The sequence below is a fragment of the Lissotriton helveticus genome, chromosome 7, assembly GCF_964261635.1.
Source record: "Lissotriton helveticus chromosome 7, aLisHel1.1, whole genome shotgun sequence".
NCBI lineage: Eukaryota > Metazoa > Chordata > Amphibia > Caudata > Salamandridae > Lissotriton > Lissotriton helveticus.
The window spans coordinates 1,280,832,168-1,280,847,645 of NC_136068.1; the positions used below are offsets into that span (position 1 = coordinate 1,280,832,168).

A 15,478-nucleotide genomic window follows, 5' to 3' on the forward strand; every position below is an offset into this window, starting at 1 on the left:
CCTTGCTGGGATATTGTTGACTGCTTTTTGATCTTTCATAGTTCATGTGGGCAGCATCAGGACAAGACAATGAGTGAGCACAAAGAGAAACAGATTGCTGCGAGCTGAATTTCCACCACAATGAGCAGATCTTGTGAACGCCTGATAAAGTAGAGGTGAATGGCATCCTAAAAGGGGTAAAGGGAACAAGAGATTAATGCTGAGGATTTCACTCACACCCTGGACCATGGTGCCTTCACTGTGATAGATGACCTTAAACTCCACAGGCTTCCTTATTCGAACAGTGACTTGGACAGTAATTATAAATTGGGATTTTCTAAAATTATTCACGTACATTGTCAAACCGTCTTTGTTTTTCTTTTTTATCATCATTTTGCGCCGTCCACACAAGTTGTTTGAGTACTGTATGTTCATCTTGCACTTTGAGCACTTATCTTACAGTTGATTCAAATGCTACCAATGATTATAGAAAAAATACAAGCATTTATTCCTGGTGTTTTTGGTCATATCTTTTTTTTAATCGATTTCTTGCACACAAAAAAAGTATAGTACGTTTGATAGTACACCTTAGTGGAACACAGCAATCCGGTTGAAGGCAGGATCCAATGACTCTTACTGGGTTAGCAGGCCATAACACTGGTCAGAGGGGTACTGCAACTTATTCAGAAGGGGTTTGTTGTACAATTCCTTGCTTCTCAGCTGCACCTTCCACCATTCTTGGAAAGCTTTAGTACCATCTGTCCATATTATGGCAGAAACTGCAAACCCTTTTGGCCAAAGGGGCTATTTAGAAGATGCCTCCATCTCAACTGGGTTGTGGTTGTTACTCCTGCTACTTGCTGAAGCAAGAGAAGGATGGAGTCCTTTGTCTTATTTTAGAACTGCACCCTCAATGCTTTCCTACAGAAGTACAAATTCAAGATGCTCACTGTGTCCTAGGTCTTGTCTGCATTGGAGATTGTATGGTAGTGATGGAGCTTCAGGGTGCTTATTTTCACATCCCTCGTCCTGGATCGTTTTCAGTTCACTGTGCTCTCCTTTGGTCTCACCACCGCCCCTCCGATGTTCATGAAAGTAATGGTAGTGGTAGCAGCACATCTTCGGAGGTCCGGGTTCCCATTCTTGCCCTACTTCAGTGACTGACAGTGGTGACAGATGCATTGTTTCTGGGCTAGGTTGGCCACCTGGGAGAGGTGGAGACTAGAGGCCTTTGGTTCTGTATCGGCCATCTGGATCTGAGAGCCATCTGCTTTGCGTGGAAAGCCATCCATCAAGGGACAGCTGGTACAGGTGTTCACAAAGACCGGACAACACCACTCCCATGTAGTACTGCAACAAACAGAGGCGGAGTGGTGTCGTGGACCCTGTGCCAGGAGGCACTGTGCTTCAGGAAATGACTGAACCATTAAGGGACCTTCCTACTGACGAATCATCTGGTGGAATCTTTGAATTCTAGGGCAGACAAGCTCATCTGTTAGCTCCTTGCAGATTATGGGTGGCATTTACATCCAATGGGGGTGTATGGTCTCTTCCACATATGGCGAGTTCCTTGGCTTGATCCCTTCACCACTGCTGAAAACGCACATTGTCAGTAGTTTTGCGCAGTGGAGTTTCCAAGGCATCTCTCTGAGGCACGTTCCACCAATAGTGGGCCCTGGACCTCCTGTATGCTTTCCCACTGACACCTCACCGGCCTTGAGTTCTGAAGACCAAGAACCGGTCCTAAGTCATCCTAAAGATGGCTGAAATGCCAGAAACTGGTCCTAGGAACCATGTTTCCAGTCCAGGGAAGGCATGGCTTGGCAGTTCGTGCTGGACTGTTCCCATGAGGCACAGGGTCAGACTGATTTGCATATGGCCATGTCTGAACTGGGGTGGCAGAGTGGGCTAAAGAACGGTATTTAACCCAGATCTGTTGACTAGGTGTGAGTGTTTGATTGGTTGAGATGCTCCGTCCATCACCACCCCCTTTTGTACCGCTTTGTTCCCCATAAGTTGGCAGGGTATGCTCAGGTGTGAGTCCCTTGCTCACTTTGCCACTGGATTCAAGCAAGCCTGGCAGAAGACGGCTGAAAACCCGAGAAACCGGTCCTAGGAATCTTGTTTCCAGGGAAGGCATGGCTTGGCAGTTTGGGCTGGACTGTTCCCATGAGGCACAGGGTCAGACTGATGTGCATATGGCCATGTCTGAACTGGGGTGGCAGAGTGGGCTAAAGAACGGTGATGGATTAAACCCAGATCTGTTGACTGTGAGTGTTTGTTTGGTTCAAATGCTCCGTCCATCACCACCCCCTTTTGTACATCAAGGGACAGCTGGTACAGGTGTTCACAAAGACCGGACAACACCACTTCCATGTAGTACTGCAACAAACCGAGGCGGAGTGGTGTCGTGGACCGTGTGCCAGGAGGCACTGTGCTTCAGGAAATGACTGAACCATTAAGGGACCTTCCTACTGACGAATCATCTGGTGGAATCTTTGAATTCTAGGGCAGACAAGCTCATCTGTTAGCTCCTTGCAGATTATGGGTGGCATTTACACCCAATGGAGGTGTATGGTCTCTTCCACATATGGCGAGTTCCTTGGCTTGATCCCTTCACCACTGCTGAGAACGCACATTGTCATTAGTTTTGTGCATTGGAGGTTCCAAGGCATCTCTCTGAGGCACGTTCCACCAATTGTGGGCCCTGGACCTCCTGTATGCTTTCCCACTGACATCTCACCGGCCCTGAGTTCTGAAGACCAAGAACCGGTCCTAAGTCATCCTAGTGGCCACGGATTGGAAACAGAGTGTATAGTATACGATTTACAAAGAGGCCTTAGACACAGTACCGCACTTGTTATGTTATTGGAATCTCGTTGATGTGGTGCAATGATCATTGAATAAAGACCTCCTATTTCCCAAAATAGTGAATTAATTCACATATACAATTGCAGCAAGATGATCAGTACACACTATAATCATAGACACAAATTAAATCATAAGAATCATTATTCTCATTGCAGTCAAATTCGAGAAATTTCATGGAGACATATATTCACATTTTCGATAACCCTTTAATCTTTTTAAATTCTTCAAGGCATAGTCAACGCCCCCTATAGTATCCAAAGCTCCTGGACTTAAGCATCTGTCCTTCAATCAGGCTACCCATCCAGGAGGATCTGTTGTCTCACCAACAGGGCATAGTCTTATACCTGGGCTTCTACTCTCTCCACCTTCATGTTTGGAGATTGAGCAACGACAGCTGTACACCTTTGACCTTCCTCTGGACGTTGTTGATGACCTCTTGGCAGCCAAGTATCCCTTGACAAAAACTGTATATGCCTGTTGTTGGGACAACTTTGTAGTTTGGTGTGGCACACAACCCATTAACCTAGTCCTCACATATCTGATGTGCACTCTGAGTCGCTGCACAGCTGTCCTTTGCCATTTTTCAATCTCAAGATAATGTCCTAGTTGCCATAACATTGGAACAGTGAGTGAGTGAGCTCCTGGCTATGTGCGATAACCCACTATATATCTCCTTCTTCCCAGACAAACTAGTTCTGAGGACTCCAGCATTCTTATTTCCAAAAGTTGTGATTCTGTTCCATGATAGTCAAACCATCACCTAACTGGTGTTTTATGCTCTGTCTCACCCCTTGAAGGAGGAGGAGAGAATCCATTGTTTACACCCCATTCTAGAGAACACAGAGTGGGCGATCAGCTCTTTGTGGGGTTCAGGGAAGCAGAAAAGGTCTAGGCTTTGCACACACAGACCATCTCTCGCTGGATCATGCTTTGTATTAAGATCTGCTTTGCCCTGGCCAAGAAGAAGCCATCAGAAGGGTTATGGGTCTCATTCCATCAGAGCCATGGCTGCTACAACGACAATGACAGATGGAGCCCCTGTCCTAGACATTTTTCAGACGGTGTGTGTGCTTCTCTATACGTTAATGAAGTACTACTGCCTGGACGGCCAGGTTTGCCGTGTGAGGCATTTCGCCTTCTCAGTCCTGCAGGGCTTTTTGGTTTGAGCTCATACACAGGCCCACCTCCAAATAGATACTCCATCGGTATAAATTCAAATGGTTTGGGATGTGCGGTTAGATTGATTGTCTACCAGAAAGAGTGTTACATATGGTAAGTAATGTAGTCTTTCCTTTGTTTTGTGTCCCGCCAACCTGTGATGTTTTCTTTTTGTTTCTCTGCAGGTTGGTTCGAGTAAGCAAAAACTACCGTTCAGTTATCAGAGCCTGCATGGAAGAGATGTACAGCATAGCTTGTAAGTACTGGACCCCAAATCTTTGATAGCACAAATGACCGCCTGAACAGTATCGCATTCAACCTCTGAGAGACATGTATATTTATGTTTCCAATGCTTGGCTTTTGTTCGTGCACAAATACATAAGAAATCATGAACCCATTATTTTTTTTTAAAAAATGCAAAAATATGTATCTGGCACACACACTGTCCACTCTTTTTGAAACGTATCCTCTACAAAAAAAGAATTCGAAGCACCTACTGCTGACATTGCTCAACATTGATTTCATCTTGCTGCTCATCTAAATAAATAAAGAGGGTCTAAATCGGTGAACTGAACTTGTGAAAACATTAATAATTAAAGGTTGTCTTTAACATGTTCAGAGTAAAACCATGGGCTGATTCATGGACTCTGCTGTTCTCTAATTCAGCCTAAAGTCCTGTTTTGCAATCTTGTGGTGATCTTAATATTAGACTTCTAAAATAAACTTTTTGAAAATTCGGTCTTCCAGTGGCAGTCTATGCTCTAAGGTGCTCCTGTGTTGCTCATAAATCAGACTGATGTACTCTGTTTAGTCTAGCACGTGTTGATCTTATTGCACATACCATCACTGGCTTCTGGTGTTCCTGTGGTAGACATTTATTATCTGACATAATGAAACGTTCGAGGCATGTGGGCTGCTGAATTCATATCTGTGCATAGATCGCCGCCTAGTGTTGGGTCCGGATGATTGCACATTGTTGTCCTGGAAGAGTCTTCGAAGTATCACGAGATAGGTGGCTCCTCCCCTGGACTACAGTGGCCATGGGCATCCTCTCCATCCTCAGATTGTTTTTTCCCGCCATTGGGTTCGGATGCACTTTCCAGCACTCCAAGTTCGGAATCGAAATAAACTTTTCTAAAAGGCCTTCGGATTCGTCGGTATTGTTTTCGATCGGCACCGAAAAGGTTTACTCACAATTTGCTTGCACTCCGGTCATCGAACCGGGCCGTTAGGCCTTCTCGATGCCACGTGGACCGACGGTCGATGGAACGCAGTCCATTCAAATACTGCCCGCAGTGCATCTCGAAGTTCCTGCACACAGATAAGCATCCCGTGTGCAACAAATGCTTATCGCCAGATCATAATGAAGATAATTGCCTAGCTTGTGCCCAGTTCCGGTCCAAAAAGACGATCCGGAATCGGCGGGCGGCAAGGCAAGAAATGCAGAGGTCAGCACCGGAGCCCGAGAATATCTTCGACGATGAGGAAGAACTAGTTGACGCCGAAGACTCGGGTCAAGAGGAAGATCAATACTCCGAGCACGACTCTGAATATTATATCGACGAGGAAGAACACATCGTCAATGACGAAGAATACGACCAAGACATCGTTGCTGTCGAAGACAACTCCGATGACAACGGGGGGCGAACCGTAAGTACACCGCCCCACACAGACACTACACCAATATCAGAGTCTCAGGTCAAGGCATCGGCAGCAGGCCTTAGCCAAGATTCAAATACTGGTTCTATAGCCCCGCAATACCGCCCGGCTAAGAACATACAAAAAGAGCCTTCTGAGACACGTAATCCAAGTCCGGTTCTATCAAAACCGAAAGTCATCGACACAACAGTCTTCGGACCGAATGTCGTCGAACCGAAGGTGATAAACACAAAGGGCACCGAGCCGAGGCCCAGCGTTCCATATAAACCTTTGAAGCCAAAGGCCGTCGACTCGACCAAATCGAGTTCTACTGCCGAAAAAGGAAAAAAGGCTGTCGACGAAGGCAAAAGGGCTACGCCCAAGGCATTCGTCGAACCGAAAGTGAAACCTAAAGGAGACCAGCCGAAAGCAATCGGGCCGAAGTCCATCGATCCGAAAAGGGGCATCGAGCCAAAGCCACAGGCTCCGAGGACACCTTTACCGTCACCCAAGCCTGGAAAGGTTATCGAACCGAAAAAACCCATCGGTACGAAACAAGTGGTGCAACCTGTGAAAGACGTCGGACCGACAAAGCCAGTCGGACAGACACTAAAACCTCACAAACAGATCCAGGCCCCAAAAGCGGTCGAGCCAATCAAAGGCATCGAACCGAAGAAGATCATACATAAAGGCACGGCGCCAAGGCAAAAGACTGTGGAAGAGGAGATCATCCATCCAGACCCCTCCACAGAAGATCAGTCCAAACTATATATTGACCCAAATACTGGGAAAGTTACTGTTTATACAAGGAAGAAAAGACCAGTGCCTGCTGAAGACTTTTCTAAAATTCCACTCAAAAAGAAAAGAGACTGTGCAACCTCTCCTATTCTTTTCCAACCTATCTCTCCAGCTATGCCTACTACTCCATATGCACCATACTCACCTGCACGCTCTGACTACAACCCAGATGAGGAACCTGACGCAGATGTGGGTTTTGGATATCCACAAAACCCATATGTAGACCCCAACACTCAGCCATGGGGGGGGGGGGGGGGGGAGGTGACCCATTACAGACCCAAATGTATACCCAGCTAAGTAAATGTAAATGTAGTATACTTGTAAAGCGCACAGCTGCCCCAGCAACGGGGCGTCCCGGCGCTGTATAACTCTGGGGAACCCGTCTTGGCTTTCCCTGTGGGATGGTCCCTTGCTGGGAGTCCCCAAGGTGGAGCCAGGCATCCCCGGAATTGGTGGGGCCGTTGTGGAGATTAGGCAAGCTAATGCTCAGAGTTGCCGAGTAGAACCCCTGATTAGAGTAAGCACCGAAGCGAGAATTATCGAGTCCGCTGACCAAGGTCCACGACCCTGCCGCGTCGGGAATTGAACCCTGGTCCCAGGCTGACTTCTGCTCTCAGGCCTGCCGCCTCTAACCAGTGAGCCACACTACTCCACTAAGCCATCACCTACAGAAGACACAGTGGCTTTCAATTCATTAAAAGATAGAGCAGCGGTCTACCATAATGTAGGCATGCATTCAGATGCCATAGAAGAAGATTTTCTGTTTGATACGCTGGCAACATCAGAAAAAAGTGTCAAAACGCTCCCCATGTTAAAAGGCGTCTTAAAGCACGCAAATGACATATTCAAAGACACTGCTAGGGCACGTGTCATCAACCCTAGAATTGAGAAGAAGTATAGGGCTGCACCAGTAGACCCTACTTACATCAGGGGACAGCTGCCTTTAGACTCATTAGTGGTCTCCAACGCACGAAAGCGTGCTAATTCACAGACTACTGGAGAGGCTCCTCCTCCTGACAAGGAGTCCAAGATTTTAGAAGCATCAGGCAAGAGAGTGGCTGCTCAAGCAGCAAACTCATGGAGAATAGCTAATACTCAGGCACTGCTGGCTAGATATGACAGAGCGCACTATGACAGTTTAGAAGGACTTCTCCAACACTTAACTGAGCCTTTCAGGGAGCAGGCGGATGAACTTATACAGGAGGGAAAGCTCATCACCAATGCCTCCATTAAGTGTGCTCTAGACGCGGCAGATACAGCTGCCAGATCCATCAACACAAGCGTACTGCTTAGGAGACACGCATGGCTTCGCATATCTGGATTTAAAAGTGAAGTACAGGCCACAATTCTTAACCAGCCAATAAATCCAGATTTTTTGTTTGGTTCAGCAGTTGACTCCATTCTGGACAAAATGAAAAAGGACACAGAGACTGCAAAGTCCATGGGAGCTCTTCAGTCCCAACAACACAGAGGCTCCTTTCGTCGCTCCACCTATAGAGGAGGAGCGCGAGGTAACACGTCGCAGCAATCCTCCACATACAAAAGTAATACGCAATCCACATACAATAAAAACACAAACAGGGGTGGATACAGAGGAAATAATAACAAGGGCAGAGGTCGTGGAGGCAATGCCAATAGATCCTCCACGAACACCAAACAGTGACTTCTTGGCACTACCCCCAGACCATATAACACCGGTCGGGGGAAGACTACAACAGTTCCTGCCAGTCTGGTTAAACATCACTACAGACAAGTGGGTCAGGCAAATTATCCAACATGGCTATTGCCTAGAACTCACATCAACACCACCCAACATACCACCCGTACACCGTCCAATGTCAAAAGAACATATAACATTATTGCAGCAGGAGGTCATCAGCTTGCTGCAAAAGGGGGCCATAGAACCAGTCCCACTCGAACATCAAGGAACAGGAGTATATCACTATACTTCCTCATTCCCAAAAAGGACGGTTCTCTCAGACCAATATTGGACCTCAGGCCCCTCAACCTGTACATTTTATCAGAGCATTTTCACATGCTCACTCTGCAACAAGTCTTACCACTGCTGCGGCAGGGAGACTTCCTGGCAACTCTAGACCTCAAAGACTCATACTTTCATATACCAATACACCCTGCTCACAGTAGTATCTGAGGTTTACTATCCAAGGACAACACTACCAGTTCAAAGTCCTAGCATTCGGTGTAACAGCTCCACGGGTGTTCACCAAGTGCCTAGCAACAGTGGCGGCGCATCTCAGGAGACAATACATTCATGTGTACCCATATCTGGACGATTGGCTAATACAAGCGCCATCGGCCCACCAATGCGCCAGCCACACTTCAAAGACCATTCATCTCCTGCACAGTCTAGGCTTCTCGCTGAATTACCCAAAGTCACACCTGCAACCCTCCCACGTCCAACAATACCTGGGCGCAACAGTAGATACACTAGCAGCGAAGGCATATCCAAACGCAGCACGGATCAACAGCATGCAAACATTGATCCAAAGGTTCAAAACACAACATTCATTGCCAGCTCGAGTGTTTATGCAACTAATAGGCATGATGGCCTCGTGCATATTCATAGTCCCTCATGCCAGACTAAAGATGCGTCCGCTACAGGAGTGCCTAGCACGGTAGTGGAACCAGGCTCAGGGCCAATTAAAAGACCTAGTGTTGGTGACCAGTCGGGCATACAGCTCTCTGCATTGGTGGAATCCACAAAACCTTTGCAAAGGACGACTGTTCCAGGAGCCTATCCTACAAATCGTAATGACGGCGGACGCATCCCTGCTAGGATGGGGAGCCCATGTCCTGCATTACACAGTCCAGGGTCTATGGACAATACAACAAAAAAAGATACACATCAATCTACTAGAGTTGATGGCAGTCTTTCTAGCACTAAAAGCGTTCATAAACACTTATGCAACAAAACTGTGTTGATCCGGACGGACAACATGACAGCTATGTATTATATTCAGAAACAGGGAAGAACACATTCCCCACGGCTATCGCATCTAGCTCAAAGTGTGTGGAAATAGGCCATTCAAAGGAACATGTTCCTCATGGTGGAACACCTCCCAGGCAAGGACAATCAAATAGCCGACCTGCTCAGCAGGCACAGTCAACAGATGCACGAATGGGAGATTCACCCCAATGTGCTCCAACCATTCTTCCGGAAGTGGGGACAGCCGGAAATAGATCTGTTTGCCACAAGCGAAAACGCAAAATGCCAGTACTTTGCCACCAGGTTCCCACATCCGCAGTCGCAGGGCAATGCGATATGGATGAACTGGTCAGGCAGATTTGCGTACGCTTTCCCCCCAGCTCCATTAATACCGCTAGTGGCACGCAAAATGCGCCAACATTCACTAACGCTAATCCTGGTTGCTCCCACATGGGCGAGGCAACCATGGTACACAACGTTCCTAGAACTGTCAGTGGTGCCTCATCAAAGACTGCGACTCACACCCAGTCTTCTAACTCAGAGCCATGGAGAAATCCAATACCCAGATCCGCAACAGATGAACCTGGCGATCTGGCTCCTGAAATCCTAGAGTTTGGATACCTAAACTTGCCTCCAGACTGCATGAATATTATCAAAGAGGCAAGAAAACCCACTACCAGGGCATGTTATGCAGTGACGTGGAAACGTTTCGTCATTTACTGCAGTAACAACGACATAAACCCATTAGATGCTTCTACACAAAACATCATTTGCTATCTCTTGAACCTACAACGTTGCAATTTAGCCTACTCATCCATCAGGATACATTTAGCTGCGCTCGCAGCTTATCTCCAAAACAGGCAACACCTTTCACTGTTTAGAGTGCCAGCAATTAAAGCATTGATGGAAGGACTTAAACGAGTAATTCCTCCAACACACCCACCTTCACCAGTCTGGAATCTAAACATCGTTTTAACCAGACTCATGGGACCACCTTTTGAGCCACTACACTCATGCGAAATACAGTTTTTTACTTAGAAGGTGGCTTTCCTTATTGCCATTACTTCGCTTAGAAGAGTTAGTGAGCTGCAAGCCCAACTATTCAAGAGCCACACATTCAGGTACATGCAAATAGAGTAGTTCTCAGAACAAACCCTAAATTCATGCCAAAAGTGGTATCCCACTTTCATATAAATCAGACAATAGAACTGCCGGTGTGCTTTCAAAATCCACAGACAGTAGCTGAAAGGGCCTTGCATACGCTAGATGTCAAGAGAGCTCTGCTATACTATATATATAGAACTAAGGCATTTTGAAAGACAAAACAGTTGTTTGTTGCTTTCTCACCGCAACACAAAGGTAACCCTATTTCAAAATCAGGTATAGCCAGATGGATCGTTAAGTGCATTCAGATATGTTATTTAAAAGCAAAACGCACCTTAACAGTTCCCCCTAGGGCGCATTCTACACGCAAACTAGGGGCATCCATGGCTTTCCTAGGAAATATTCCTTTACACAAAATTTGTAGAGCAGCCACATGGTCAACCATACATACATTTACCAAACACTATTGTGTAGATGTACATTCCAAACAGCAAGCTGCTGTAGGTCAGGCTGTTATCAAAACTCTTTTTCAGACTGCTGCAGCTGGCACAGGCAACCACCGCTAGGGGAGATACTGCTATACATTCTATGCACAGATATGAATTCAGCAGCCCACATGCCTCGAACGGAAAATGCTACTCACCAGTATGCATCTGTTCTTGGCATGTAGGGCTGCTGACATTCATAACGCCCACCCGCCTCCCCGGTGCCTGTCGCAGCTGTAGCATTCACTCTTTTGCATGGACATCTCTTACTGTACTATACTCCATCTCTGCCACAATGGCGAAAAACAATCTGAGTATGGAGAGGATGCCCATGCGCACTGTAGTCCAAGGGAGGAGCCACCTATCTCGTGATACTTCTAAGGCTCTTCCAGGACAACAATGTGCAATCATCCGGACCCAACACTAGGCGGCAATCTATGCACAGATATGAATGTCGGCAGCCCTACATGCCAAGAACAGATGCATACTGGTAAGTAGCATATTCCTTACTCCTAGTGACCTTTCATATAAAAAAAGTTTTCTTCTTTTATAGGTTGCCTGAAAAGCATTTCTGTACTGGAGGAACGTATTTATTTGCATTTTTACATATTTAAACTATTATAATGCAATTGATTAAGTATTAGCAAGGTGGTAACATTTGTATTCCATGTATATAGTTTATTTGCTAGGTTTAGTGAACAGCTTAACACAAATATGACAGATTAACCAAGGGCTACTATGGCAATGTGTGCTTTTTTTCTCTAGACCAGAAGCATATTTTTGCACTTTAGTTAGTCTTTTTTTGTTTAGATTGATAAGGACTCGAAAACTTAATCAGTAATAAAGTTTTGCAAAAAAAAATAATAAAATAAAACAAGCTCTGACAAAGCCAAAAAGGTTGTGGACCGCACCAGAACTGTTGGTTTTCCCAAAGATTGTTTATTCAGCAGATTAAGAATTTCCTTGATGGAACCCAGGAAGTCAGAAATAACTGACAGGCTTCGGAAACCCGAATTTGCTTTTAGTGTTTAGTATTCGTTGAAGTGTTAATGCTGGTCTGACATCACAGGAGTTTTGCAATATGAATCTGAAAGAAACAGGTTACTGTTAGATTCCTTACCTTAGAACATCCCCAGGCATCAGACTGGATCTGGAAATTTTTCGTCAGAAGTACCCTTGCGTGTCGGTAGGCGTCGTCCGCAGCTCCACGTCCGTCGTTGGCATCGTGATCGCTGGGATGATGTCATCGGAGTACTTAGACTCCACCCTCGCGCGCTGACGTCAGTTCTCCTTTTTTCCGCGCCAGCTAGCGCAGATCCGGGAATAGCAGTACTTTTTGATCTATTTTGGATCTCTTTTTTCGAGTCGACTTCGACTCCTGGTGCCGAAGGGATGCCTGGCTTCAAGCCGTGCAACGCCTGTCACCGCCTGATGTCGGTGACCGACCCCCATCGCCGGTGTCTCTACTGCCTCAGGGCCGACCATGACAACAAGTTGTGCCCCGACTGCCGGGCCTTACCTCGAAAGCTAGGCAGGAGCGGTCCCGCAGGCTACTCGAGATACGGCAGTCGGCTCTGCGCCGCTCAAGGTCCCGGTTGAGGAGGAAGTCGAGGGACCGGTCGCCGAGCCGTAGTCGTCGCTCGTCTAGTCATCACAACTGTAGGAGAGTAGGGTCTGCTTCCTATGGTCACCCCCACTTTTTGCTTTTGCTTTACTGGTTTTCGACTTAGATGTGGCTGTGGGCCTGCTAATCAGACCCACAGCCCAGATGCACTCTCTCTAAATTCTAACCATGTACTCTAGGTACATACACAATTGGGAATTGGTCCACCTTATCAGCCCCTGTAGAAGTGTACCTTAGGTACTCAGGGCATAGGTGTAACCAAGGCCTACCAGGGGCTGCAGCATGTATTATGCCACCCCTGGCTGGCCACTCAAACTGACACAACTGGCTGATCACTCGGCTGGGGCAAGGTCGTGTAATCACCCCTTGCTTAGGTATAGTATTCCTATATCTACCATTATATATAGACACACAGTAACCTATAAGTCACTCCTATGGCAGGCCTTAACAATCCTGGAGGCAGAGGGCTTGGTTATGTGTGAGATGGTGCTCTAGCATGAGCTGAGCCTGTCTGCAGCTTTCGGAACCATGTCCTTCTAGCTGTTCTATGATATTGCCATACCATATACTCTTAAGTGCATTATGAACCTCGCGGTTAAATGCTAACTTTGGTTTGGCTTTATCTAAACATGTCGTGTAAGGTGTCATACGCTTTGGAATACTACCCCCTCGCCAATTCTGGCGACGGGGTTAGCATTCCACCCTTATAGAGGGAGAAGACATGTTAGTTCTGACTATCCCGGTTAAAGTTAACCAGAGCCCCAGCATCACAAAATGGATGCTGCTGGGAGTCCTTCCAGCAAGGGAGGCCTGGACAATAGGTTTCCTGCCTGGAGAGGTGCGAGCACCACCCCAGACAGGATTTTGTGTATTGGGACAGGGAGGGCTGAAAAGAAACACACTGCCTGGGGCACATTAGGTGCTCCATGCATAGTCCAGTTCAAACCGGTGCTGGGGCACTCCAGCCCCAGCTCTGGCGCGAAACTGGACAAAGGAAAGTGGGTGTAACCACCCCCCTTCCTGGTCCCACCTATCGGAGTGACCAAGTGAGTTAACCGTCCCCCTTTAGTTGTGTAAAGGTAGGAGCTGACCCAGGAGACTTTAGATTTATCCTGATGAAACTTTGATACGAAACTGTGGACCCTTCGACATTCAAACCGACTTGAAGACTGAAGAATCTCCCTTGTGGCCAAGGAGTGACTACCCTGGGCAACCAGGCACCATCCAGCAACTCGACTGCTTGCTTTGTCCCCGTTCTCGCCGGAACTCGAGCGCAGAGCCTGACAAGACCTCGACCCCAGGACTCCTCTGACCCCACTGCACGACTCCAGCACAGCTGAGCCCCGTGGAAGGCGTCGGAATCCGTGGAATCAGGCATCTTGGAAGGTCTTCAACTTGCTACCAGCGCAGCTCCTGAGGCATCCTCGAAGCTGTGCACTGGGGACTGAGACACCGAGCTCCACCTGCACCGAAGACCAGCCCTCCACACTCCACGAGATCTGCGTGGGGCCCTTCTGCTTGTGTTCTGCTCGACGCGTTGTCCGGTTGCTGGCCCGTTGGCTAGTAGCCCTCTGACGACGATCCTTGAGAAAATCATTCGCTGGTCTGGTTGCTCCAGACTGGCACTTGCTTCCCTGAAAAGGTGAAGTACCTCAGACCCTCCTGGTCTGCACCAGAAGCTCCTTGTGTATCCTGCGTGGGTTGCCTTTGCTTAGGCTTGTTGGCTCCAATCTTGAGGTCGACCCCTCCATCTGCGAGAACCTTCGTGGGACAGCTCCTCTCCAGCACCTGGTCGTCCTCGACGCCTCCTGGTCCGCGTGGCTACAACGACAAGCTTCACATCTGCACCTGATTGCTCCTCAACGACGTCTGATTCCTCCCTGGTTCCACCCGGTCACTGGCTAGTGACCTAGACTCTGTCCCCTCTGCTTTCAGGTCCTCTTCATCCTTGATCCACCCTTGGATCCACCCGGACATCTTCCTCCTGGTCGCCTGCAGCATCTTCTTCCAAGGCTCCATAGAAATCAACGAGAAAACCCGACACACTTTGACACCTATGCACCCGCAGCCCGTGGGTGAGGTAACGCGAGTACTTCGGTGATCCTGTAGGGATTGACTATCCTAGTGTCTAGTATTGTTAATTGTACATTCCGAGTTAGACCGGAAGTGTCCTAAATCTTTGATTACTTACCTTTAAAGTTCCCATTGACTTTCTATTGACTCTCGCGTGAGTGTACTGACACTACACGCGCCGCCTGTGGGCCTCCTACTCCTAACCTAAGGGTCAGATAGTGTAGCCCCAGCGATTCCGTAGGACCTAGGCCTTCTCTTTTCCCAAGTCGTGGTTCTTATACCACTTACTTAGTATATGGTTTTACGCGCCCCTAGGGCCTAACTGTAAATTGTGCTATTTAAAGTATTTCTAAGTGTAACTTGTTATGTGCTTTTGCCTCTGACCTCATAAAGAGTTCAGAGGAGTGTTAGTGAATAAATACATATATATTTTATATATATCCTGTGTGGTGTCCTTTCATTTGATATTCAAGGGGTTACATTTGGTAAAACAGCTGGCTTTACACGCCCTCAAGAGTCTTTTAGCTTAAGACTGTTCTGTCCACGCTACCACTAGGATAGCTGGTCTATAAGGTTGACTTACAACCATCACCATAAGGTATTCACTAGAACTAGTGAGTACCATAACCCAGGCCAACTTCTCACAACCACCACTCGTCTGGCTCCAAGTCCTCCGGTAAGTCGAGGCATTCGAAAAATAAGTCGAAGAGGCGACATCGTTCTTCGGACTCCCCTCGCCGCTCGCACAGCTGAGGGTCCAGGCGACACCGCCCAAGTAGCTCCGTTGGAGCCGCAGGCGTC

General features: G+C 47.4%; 1 protein-coding gene across 2 annotated transcripts in view; it reads left to right on the forward strand.

The window, feature by feature from the left end:
* NUP85 (nucleoporin 85) overlaps positions 1-15,478 on the forward strand; it is a 394,523-nt gene that overhangs the window by 203,541 nt on the left and 175,504 nt on the right. For both annotated transcript variants that reach the window (XM_078654507.1, XM_078654508.1), the window contains one exon: positions 4,194-4,264. In XM_078654507.1, the coding sequence (XP_078510633.1) occupies positions 4,194-4,264 (71 nt within the window). The remainder of the gene's footprint in view (positions 1-4,193; positions 4,265-15,478) is intronic.